The sequence below is a fragment of the Dromiciops gliroides genome, chromosome 6 (genome assembly GCF_019393635.1).
Source record: "Dromiciops gliroides isolate mDroGli1 chromosome 6, mDroGli1.pri, whole genome shotgun sequence".
Lineage (NCBI taxonomy): Eukaryota > Metazoa > Chordata > Mammalia > Microbiotheria > Microbiotheriidae > Dromiciops > Dromiciops gliroides.
The window spans coordinates 263,356,945-263,367,617 of record NC_057866.1 but is presented as its reverse complement, the minus strand read 5'-3'; the positions used below and the strand labels follow the sequence as shown (position 1 = coordinate 263,367,617).

The window sequence follows — 10,673 nt, the reverse complement described above, 5'->3', positions numbered from 1 at the left end:
ACTTTCAGCGACTTTAAGTCTTTTTTAGGATACTAAAGCTTCAAACTCCACCAAGTCTTTTGGAGCCACCCTGGATACTATAAAAGAAAGGTGTAAGCAATAGAGATCAGGAGCTTCAAATACAGTCTTCCTTTCTGTTCTATTTTGTGAAAGAGGTTTTTTGGAGTCAAGATCGGAATTGTAAAAAGTATAAATGGGGAGCGGGCAGACGGAAAACTGGCCTCAAAACTTGGTACAGGGGAGCGAGTTCGAGTCCTGCCGGACCGTGGATCGCCCTAAGCAGGTCAATCCATCTCTGCAGCCGCCCCGGGCCTGGTAAGAAAGGCGGAAGAGTCTGGGTTCAAATCCCGCCTTGTACGGGAAGGCCCCGTGGTTCTAGCGCCCTCCCTCGGGTTAGTTCCTGCGCATACCGGTCCATGGCTGTTTCCTGGTCGTTTTTCCCCCATTAGACTGTAAGCTCCCTGAGGGCAGGAGCTGTCATTGGCGCTTCTGGTACGTCTGGTGCTTTAGCACACAGGAGGCTCATAATAAACGTATGCTGACTGACTACTGGTGAACCGCCAGGCGCAGGCGCCGTTCCTCATCTGGCGAGCCCTTCCAGGCTCCCGGGCCGCCCCTCAGACAGCAGGTCTGAGTCGGCAGAGGGCGCTGCTCCTTCCTACGGAGAGAAATCACCGGCCCGTGGCTTTCCCAGAAGCCCGCGGGGCCCCCGGCGGCAGCTCGCTGACGGACAGCCTAACGGCCCAATGATGCTCCCAGCAGGAGGCGGAAGCGCCTCCTCTCCCTCTCCCTTGTTGTTCTCCCCGCCGCTACGCAGACCCGGGCTCTCGCGATGCCCCACACTCCTGACGGGACTGCGCGCGCTCGTGCAGGAAGCCGACGCAGCTTCCCCACCTTGCCCGTGTGGAGCACGGTTGAAAGCACGCCGGAAGTCGTGGCGCTCAAGAGTACGTGGACGGAGGTGACGTCAAAACGGCTGTTAACGGAAGTGCCGTAGGCGCTCGTGCGCCGAGGCATTCTGGGAACCGGAAGAGAAGCGGGGTTGCTCCCGGACATCCGGTTCCAGCGCCGCGCGGTGCTAGAAGCGCGGGGCCGGCAGCTCTTGAGACACGATCCGGTCAGGAGGCGCTGCCGCGATGGTGGGCAAAGCTCGGAAGCGCGGGGCCGGCCTCCGCCGGGCCGCTCGGGCCCAGGTAGCGGAGGAGGAGGAGGAAGAGCCGGGACCGCCGCCCTCCCCGGGGGACCCCAGTTACTACCAGGACCAGGTAGATGCCTTCCATGAGGCGCGGTCGCAGGCGGCTCTGGCTCCCTCGTGGAGCGACGGGGAGAGTGGGGCCGAGGACCCCGAGGAGGAGGAGGAGGTGCTAGGCCTGGACGTGCCGGACGAGGAGGACGAGGAGGGGGACGGCGGCAGCGTCGGCGGCTCCTCGGTGTGCAGCGAGGCCGAGGACCCGGACGCCGACCCCAGCCTGTCGTGGGGCCAGAGGAAGCAGCTCTACTACGACACGGACTACGGCGCCTCCAAGGGCCGGGGGCGGCAGAGCCAGCAGCAGGAGGAGGAGGAGGAGCGCGAGGAGGAGCGGGAGGCGCGGCTCATCCAGCGCCGCCTGGCCCAGGCCCTGGCCGAGGACGACGTGGGCCTGAGCTGGGTGCAGGCCTTCGGCCCGGAGGCCGGGCCGCCGCCCGCAGAGGCCCCGACCCGCGTGGCCCAGGACCTGGGCCGGCTGCCGGCCCAGGAGCAGCTGCGGCTGCTGCGCAGGGAGGCCCCGGAGCTGCTGGAGCTGCTGGGCGACCTGAAGGCCAAGCTGCGGGAGGCGCGGGACGAGCCGGGCCCGGGGCAGCCCGCCGGCCGCCGCCTGCGGGCCAAGCACCGCCTGTGCCTGCTCTACTGCGCCCACGTCAGCTTCTACCTGGTGCTCAAGGCCCGGCGCGCGCCCGTGCGCGGCCACCCGGTCATCGAGCGCCTGCTGGCCTACCGCCGCCTCCTGGGCGCGCTGGAGCGGCCCGGGCCCGGGCGGAGGCGGCCCCCGGAGCCCCGCTCCGGCCGGGAGGCGCGGGAGAGGCTCGAGGCAAAGAGGAAGGCTCCCCACGAGGACGAGGACGAGGACGAGGACGCCGAGCCCGGCGCCAAGCGGGCCATCAGCTACCAGATGGCCAAGAACAAGGGGCTGACGCCCAGGAGGAAGAAGATAGACAGGAACCCCCGGGTGAAGCACCGGGAGAAGTTCCGCAGGGCCAAGATCCGCAGGCGCGGCCAGGTGCCCGCGCCCCTCACCGAGGAGCGCAAGTACTGTGGGGAGCCGTCGGGCATCCGCGCCGGCGTGAAGAAGAGCATCCGGCTGAAGTAGCCCCCGGCTTCCCGGCCGACAATAAACCCCTCCCCCCGCTAGAGCTGGCTCCCGTGTGTTCTCTTTTACTCCAGCTGCCCGGTCAGTTTCTGGTCGGAAAGTACGTTGTTGTTTCCAGGAAAGAAACCGATTCAGGGTGTTTTGTGAAGGGCTGGGGTGTCGTTTGTACCAGGTTGTTGCCGCAGGGCCAATAGTCCCCATCCGGCTTTGAGCAGGGGATGAGATTGAAGGCAACGGGGCGTTATGTTTTTATGCATGGGCAAGGGATTTGTCGGGTTTTCCTGTGTCTTGTCCATAAGTGGTTACCTGGCCATTTATTTAATGTTCCCCTTAATAGGGAACAATCTCAGCCCTACAAAAAATCTCCCCATCAATTTATTGCCATGCCTAAAATTCCACCACTTCGCTTCTTTGGGATAATTTTTTCCTTCTCCAGACATCCTGTGTCTTAAAATGCAAGTAGCCTTGGAAAGCAGGTTCCCTTTATTGTCAATCTAATTATATCAGATTCCCTTTTTCTGGAGCCAGGACAGAATGAGGATACTTCAGCTAGGGTGGTACTGAAAACTGTGCTTATATAATAGCTTTACCTAGGACTAACCCTGAAATAGGTCTCGAAGAGATAGCTCAGACATACTTTCATTTTTAAAATAAGCAGCAGCATAATTTATGAACTAGTTTTGCAAAGTATCTGCTTAAAATCAGGAGGCTCCAAAAGCTGTACATTTTGCAAATAACTACTCACCTTGGGCAAGTAAATGTGTAATGAGTAGAAGGAAGGTGATTAGACTTACTGTAGTGCTCTTGTACTTCAGAGGCTTGAGAATTGAGGGGTAAAGGAAGGAAAGTGGGCTTTTATTTGCAAGGTTACAGAGCTTACCTATTAAATGGGGGTTCTGACTTGATTGAAATGTTCTACTATTATCCATTAACCTGAATAACATAGATGGGGCATAAATGATAATAGTTGCTAATGATTTTAATTTGAGTTGATTTGGGATGTTTTTAAGAGGGGAAATGTGAGGATAAAAGAAAATTGCTGCATGTGAATGAAATCACTACATGCTCAGAAAAGAGTTTGGGAAGAAGGTCATAAGATCCCAGATTTATAGCTGCAAGGGCCCTCAGGATATCTAGTCCAGCCACCTCGTTTTTGGAAATCAAGAAACTGAAACATAGAGAAATTATGGGGCCTGCCTAGAATCCCACAGGTAATAAATGGCTGAGCTGGGATACCAACTCCTGACCTCTAGCTTTAAATCCAGTGTTCTTTATTCTGTGCCATTCTTCCCTCCCAACACACAAGGGGGGATGTGGAGAATTAGGGGGTTGGGTAATAAGAGAAAGAATGCAGTGAGATGAACTGAAGTCAGTTGTGTTGTAGTCCTTATCTCAGCCAAAACTTCTATTAAAGGACTTTAAAGAAGCGTCTAGTATTGTAAATGAAGGGCAATGAAGAAAAGTCCATTATTCAGGTTTTCTAATAAGGTAGAAAAAACATTCAGGATCTAGTTAGATTGTTTCACTGAGCTCATGGCATTTCATAACATTAACTTGTTAGATTTTAGAACTTTGCAGGAATATGCTGTCAGTCTGCCCCTGGTCTTCCTGCACCCCCAAACCCTTGTCTGACCTGAGGACACATTCCTCCAGCCTGGATTTCATCATCATCCTTAACTTGTGTGAATTGTATCTTTACTTCAGCCATCCACAGGTATGGTCCTACCTTAGATCTCACCCATAACTGCCAGCACCTCCATGATTTTGATTTCCCTTCTAATAATTTTCTCTCCCTTTGTCTTATTTCTCCTAAATCTATTCTGTGAGGCCATTCTTGGCCTCATTTCTTCCCTGGCCTTAATCTTTGAATGGGCATTGCCTCAGGCCAACTGGGAACTGGGAAGGACCTTTACTTTAAAAGGCCAGCGTTTCCCACTGCATCTGGGGCCATCTTCAGTTGTCTTGATCTGTATCTTGCCACTGGACCCAGATGGCTCTGGAGGATCTTGCAAAATCTATTCTTCAGGCTCCCTGTGATCTGCCATGCCCCTGGCATACCTCCTGGTCCTTCAGCTCACTTCTGGCCTCACTTTGTTCTTTTCTTAACCCTATAGTTCATTCAGTAACATTGTACTGCACCTTTGACTCTCTTTACACTTCCAATCCCGTGCTCTTTATTCCTTAATCTGTATCTTCTCACTCCAAACCTTAATCACAAGGCCTCAGTACCTTCTCAAACCCACCTGTTTTTCAGTAGATGTGAAACCACTTTACTGAAAAAATCAGCCATCTGTCATAAGGTTCCTCCTCCTCCTCCTAAGTCCCTTTACATCTCCCCCCCCCCCTTTTTATTTGTCTTTGAGGCAGAGCTGGTCCTTGCCAACACAAACCCTTCTGCTTGTGCTCTTTATCTTTAGTATTCCTGCTCTCCTGTTTTCTCTCTGGTCTTTTCTCACCGTCAGTAGCCATAATTAGATCTGCCCCATCTTTGAAGCATCCTTTATCCTTGTCCTTGGTAACCTTCAAGTTCATTGTCTCATTTCAGGTTCTTGTGCCTGGTTTTCGTCCCATCTAACAGCTGGTGTGGTCTTGCCCTGAATTCTTTTCTCTGTGTATTCTCTCTTCCCCCCTACTGATCTCTGTTCCCATGGGTTCAAGCATTCTGTTTTTCCATGCATATTCCCAAATCTACATATCTAGCCCTAAATATCTCCTGGACATCCGATAGGTATCTCAAACTTTGTCCAAAACAATCCTCATCTATTGCTTCTGACAAGATTTCTATTGAGAGTGCCACCAAGCACCCAGGGATGCCCGTGCTCCACATCTAATCAGTGGCTGACTCTCTTCATTCATTACTACATAAGGTCACTCCACCGTTCAAAAACTTTCTTTTGCTCCCTGTTGCTTTTGGGAAAAAGTAAAACTCAGGTCCATGCAAGGCCCTCCACAATCTATTGCTTCCCTTCCTTTCCAACTCTTTTTCATACTGTTGTTCTCCTGGCCCTACTTGGTTTACCTCCTGAACTCAACATCCATACTTCCTTGTCTATTTGCATAAGAAATCTCATTCCTGGAGTGCATGCCTTCCTCATCTCTTGGAATCTTTATCTTCCTACAAGGTATTAGTCACTTCTTCAATGGAAACTTCCCTGATCCTAGTGGTGCGATAAAGAGTGCTATGCCCAGGCTGAGGAAGACCTGAGTTCAAATCTAACTTCAAATTGCACTGACTTTGTAAGCCAAAGCAGGTTACTTAGTCTCTGCCATTGTCCTCAAGTGTAAAATGGGGGGAGGCGGGTATAATAATAGCACCAGCTACACACACACACACACACACACACACACACACACACTGCCTCAGTTGTGAGTATCAAATGAGAAATTTGTAAAGCTCTTAGTACAATGCCTGTCACATAGTAGGTGCTTTCGTAAATTTACTTGTACTTATTTTGTGTACATAATAACCCCCTCTTCCCAGGAGGCAGAAGGCAAGCTTTGTGTGGGCAAAGACCTTTTGAAGTTTGTCTTTTTATCCCTAGTACCTTGAATGTGGTAGGAATGAGAATTGTTTGTTTGAAGTTAAATTAGTTGAATACATAAAGTTAATAAAAGATCAATTAAACACTATTATGGTATCACCTTATGTCTATCAAATTGCCAAAAATGGTAAGAAGCTAAAATATTCAATATTGAAGGTGCTTTGAGAGAAACAGGTGCTAGTGAAACTTAATTTGTCTAACTGTTCTGGAAAAAAATACAGAATTATAGGAGAAATGAATGACAAAGTCCCATATATATATATATATATATATATATATATATATATATATAAACATAGCATCCTCCACCAGCCAAATAAACTGAGAAATTGTCCAGCCCTTCCCTGCGCCCACCATCCAGCCTGGGGGCCTAGAAGGAACAACTAAAGCCATGCACCCTGGTCCTTGTGTGGCAACTTTACTCCTTCCAGACTTTGAGCATTATAATTCCCATTGCCTAAGAGCAAGCTCCCCCCAGCCCCCACCTTATTCTAACTATCATTCTCAACCCAGCCCTATCCTGTTCATGTCTCACTCCAACCCTTTTTGACCCTATTCCATAGTGAACACACATATTCGTTCTGGATCTCTTTGTTCCATCTGCTTGCCTTCTCACCAAGGCCTGATTTTCCTCAGACTACACTAATCAGCCATGTTCTGCAGCACTGATTGCCCCTTCACCTACTCCCCCTTGAGACCAGTGTTCCTGTTGGGGTGGGAGATAAAACTGGGTGAAGGGCAGCATGTGCTGCAGAAGATGGGGTTAGAACAAGGTGGGGGACAGCTAGCTCCTAGGAAACTTCAACATTCATGCTGATGCTCCCTTAAATTCCTCAAGATTTTAAATCCTTTGACATTTTTTCATTCTACTTCAGCCATACATAGAGATGATCATACCCAGGATCTCACCATTTCCCACAAGTAATCCTTTTCCCCCCCCCAGGCAGTGAGGGTTAAGTGATTTGCCCGGGGTCACACAGCTAGTAAGTGTCAAATGTCTGAGGTCAGATTTGAACTCAGGTCCTCCTGAATCCAGGACTGGTGCTTTATCCACTGCACCACCTAGCTGCCCCACCAGTGATCTCTTAATCAAATCTGTTTTTTTGGTTTTTTAAATCATCCTTCCTGATTTTGCTGTTCAGTTTGACTGTTGGGTCATCCTTTCCTCCTAGAAATTTTCCCTAGGTTTTCATGATACCTGTTCTTTCAGATTTCTGGCTCAGCATCCACATCGTGTTCTCCCATGCTTCTTCCACAGATCTGACCATTCTTTGTTCTTTGCTGGATCATCATCCATGTATAACTTCATAACTCTCAAGTGTCCCCCAAGGCTTTCTCCTGAGCCCCTTCTCTCACTTTACACACCCTCAGTATTCTTAGCAGCTCCCATGCATGGGTTCATGCAGATGACTCGCAGATCTCTCTTCAGCTTCAATCCCACATCACCAGCTGCCCATTGGACATTTCAAACTGGGTATCCAGAGACATCAAAAACTCAACATGTATAAAACAAAATTCATCTTTCTCCCCAAATCACTAAACTACTCTTTCTAATCTGAGGGACCAGATTGTTGTAGTGTCCCAGGTTCAGAGCCCTGTTGTCATCCTGTAGCCTCTCCTCTGCCCAAGGAGTCCCCATCCTAATTGGTCTTCCTGACTTAGGCCCGCTCCTCATTCTAGTCCGTCTTCTGTAGTGCTGCCACAATGATTTTCCTGCCTGGATCTGACCGTGCCTTCCCTTTAATCAGTGAGTAGCTCCCTATTGGCTGGGCCACCACCAGTCCTCCTGACCTTTCTCTTGCTTGTTGTTGGAGCCTGACTGGAGGAGAGTGCAGATGATGACTCTGCACGGCTCTGCCTTTTTTAAATTCAATTCACTTGCAAGTAAAGACATTCCGCTCATGACGGTGCTGGTCGTCTTCAGAGCCCAATAGAAGTAACGCTGTTGAGCTTTTACAGCCCTTTACATCCTAACTCCAACCTACTTTTCCATCCTCTGTGGGTATTACTATTCCTCTCCTCCCTATACTCTGCAGTCTAGCCAAACTGGCCTTCATCTCCCATTTCCGTGCCTTTTCATTGGCTTTCCCCAATTCTGCAATGTTCACCCTTACCTCTGCCTCAGAGCATGATCTCTCCCTTCAAGATGCCACCCAGATGCCACGTTATACAAGAAACCTTTCCTGATCTCCACTCCCCTCCTCCCAGCTACTAGTATTCCCCCTCCCAGAATAACTTTTTAAGTACTTTGTATTTATTTGTACCTTCCTATTTAAATTTATTCTGGTTATATTTATATAGTGCTGTCTCTTCATAATATAAGCTCTCTGAACAGAATGAAGATCAATAGGAAACAAAAGCAGAAAAGCTTTGAAAGTAATGTGCTGGGACAGCTAGGTGGTGCAGTGGATAGAGCACCGGCCCTGGATTCAGGAGGACCTGAGTTCAAATCTAGCTTCAGACACTTGACACTAGCTATGTGACCCTGGGCAAGTCACTTAACTCTCATTACCCCAAAGAAACAAAGGGTTAAATAAATAGAAGTATTCCTTTGGCAACTGTGTGGAGGATGGACAGGAAAGAAAAGAGACTTGAAGCAGAAAGGCCAATCAGGAAGTTACTGAAATAGTCCAGCTGAGAGGTGATGAGGGACCACATAGGGTGGATAAGAGAAATGTAGAGATAGATCTGACAAAGATTGGCGGTTGGATATGTAGGTTGAGACAGGGAAGAGTTAAAGATGACTATAAGCCTGCAAACCTGAAAGAATAGTGGTGGCTCCCTGAACATAAATAGGGAAATTGGGAAGAGGGGAGTTTAGAGAGAGAGAAGTTGATTTTGAGATGCCTATGGGATATCCAGTTTACAATGTCCAAACCTTAGGAGAATCCTTTAACTTTAAACCTCATACAGAATTTTCTGTACCATCTTCTAGTACATTTAGAAAGGGGACATCGTGGTTAATAAAAGACGACTTGTATGCAATTCCTTTCAAGTTTTCTACAGAAAAGTATTTTAACCCAGCTTCTTCCTACCAACTTTCCATTTTTTATGAATGTGCGAATGTGTGTTTTCTGATGGTTGGTGTTTGTCCTTCATTCTCAAAAAAGACCAGACATCCGAGGGATGACATGACTTGCAGTGAATTGGATTTAAGTTAGGGAGGGCTGTGGAAGGTCACCAACCTCACTCTCCTCCAGAGCCATTTGGGTCCAGTGGCAAAATATAAGGATGACTGGAGATGGCCTTGGATATTTTAAAGTAATTGGGGTTAAGTGACTTGCCCAGAGTCACACAGGTAATAAGTGTCTGAGGTAAAGAAAGCTTCAAATTACACATCTTGAGAATATGACTTAGGGTGGAGCCAAGATGGCAGAGGAAAGGCAGTGAGCTCTCGAACTCATGACATAATCGCTCCAAAAAACAATGCCTGGAGCAGCAAAACCCATAGAAGAATGTGCTGAAATCATCTTCTAACCAAGAACTGCTTGGAAGGTCAGAAGGAGAGAGCTGCTGTGCTGAGACAGGAGTAGAGCCCAACCCCATAGTCACCCTGACACAGATCCAGTCCCAGGGAGGTCTCACCAGAGAAGGAGACCCCCAGAGTCTCTGAATCAGTTGAAGCGCCAGTGTCATCTGGAACTAAGCTCACAGTCTGGTGAGAGGGCTGAGCCTTTGGGAGGGGCAAAACTACCGGGGTCTATGCTGGTGCTGAAGCAGAACTTGGGTTTTTCACCCCTGCTGAGAACCAGGAGGTAGACTTGAGTATCAGTGGCCCGGGTGGGGGAGGGGCCCAGGCTTGTCAGAGCTGACAACCACAACACACAAAGCTGGTTGATTAGCAAGTTAATCGGGTCATCTACGGACCAGGAAACAGGCCTGGCGAGTGAAGAACCTGATCCTCCTTAAATCATACCACCTGGGACTTCTGAAGCTTGGGATACTGCAGCCTGGAAACAGTGCCCCACTTTAAGGAGCTAAAAGGCAAGATGAGCAGACAGAAAGGTGAGGCCCATAGAAAGTTTCTTCAGTGACAAGGAAGATCAAGGGGCACCCTCAGAGGAAGATGTCAACATCAGGGCCCCTATATCTAAAGCTTCCAAGAAAAATATGAATTGGTTTCAGGCTATAGAGGTGCTCAAAAAGGACTTTGAAGATAAACTTAGGTAAAGGAAAAAATGGAAAGAGAAATGAGGGTGATGCAGGAAAGACATGAGAAAAAAGTCAACAGCTTGAAAAGCCAAATAGGCCAAATGGAAAAGGAGGTATAAAAGCTCTCTGATGAAAATAATTGCCTAAGAATTAGGATTGAGGGGTCAGCTAGATGGCGCAGTGGATAAAGCACCAGCCCTGGATTCAGGAGTTCCCGAGTTCAAATCCGACCTCAGACAATTGGCACTTACTAGCTGTGTGACCCTGGGCAAGTCACTTAACCCCCATTGCCCCACAAAACCAAACAAACAAAAAAAAAAAAGAATTAGGATTGAACAAATGGAAGCTAGTGACCTTATGAGAAACCAAGACATGATAAAGCAAATCCAAATGAATAAAAAAATAGAGGGCGATGAGAATATTACTTAGTTCTATATCTGATATTTGCAGCTTTGACTTGACCTATATTATCTGTATAGGAAGAGAAGGTAATGCTAACTGCTTAGCCTTACTCCCTGAAGAAATAGAAGATGCTTTATATCCAGGAATTTCTGATCCCATGTATATCCTCTATATCAAAGTCTCATTCATACTGCATTATAATCTTAGATCCTAAATGGGTGAATGAATG

General features: G+C 48.5%; 1 protein-coding gene across 1 annotated transcript; it reads left to right on the top strand.

Annotated features, from left to right (window-relative positions):
• Positions 1-1,012: 1,012 nt before the first annotated feature.
• UTP3 (UTP3 small subunit processome component) lies at positions 1,013-2,389 on the top strand. Its single transcript, XM_043972390.1, has one exon. The coding sequence runs from the start codon at positions 1,137-1,139 to the stop codon at positions 2,346-2,348; it is 1,212 nt and encodes a 403-aa protein (XP_043828325.1). The 5' UTR covers positions 1,013-1,136; the 3' UTR covers positions 2,349-2,389.
• The last annotated feature ends 8,284 nt before the right edge of the window (positions 2,390-10,673 follow it).

Coding starts and splice junctions, on each gene's coding strand:
- UTP3 (XM_043972390.1), top strand. CDS start 1,137: ATGGTGGGCAAAGCTCGGAAGCGCGGGGCCGGCCTCCGCCGGGCCGCT.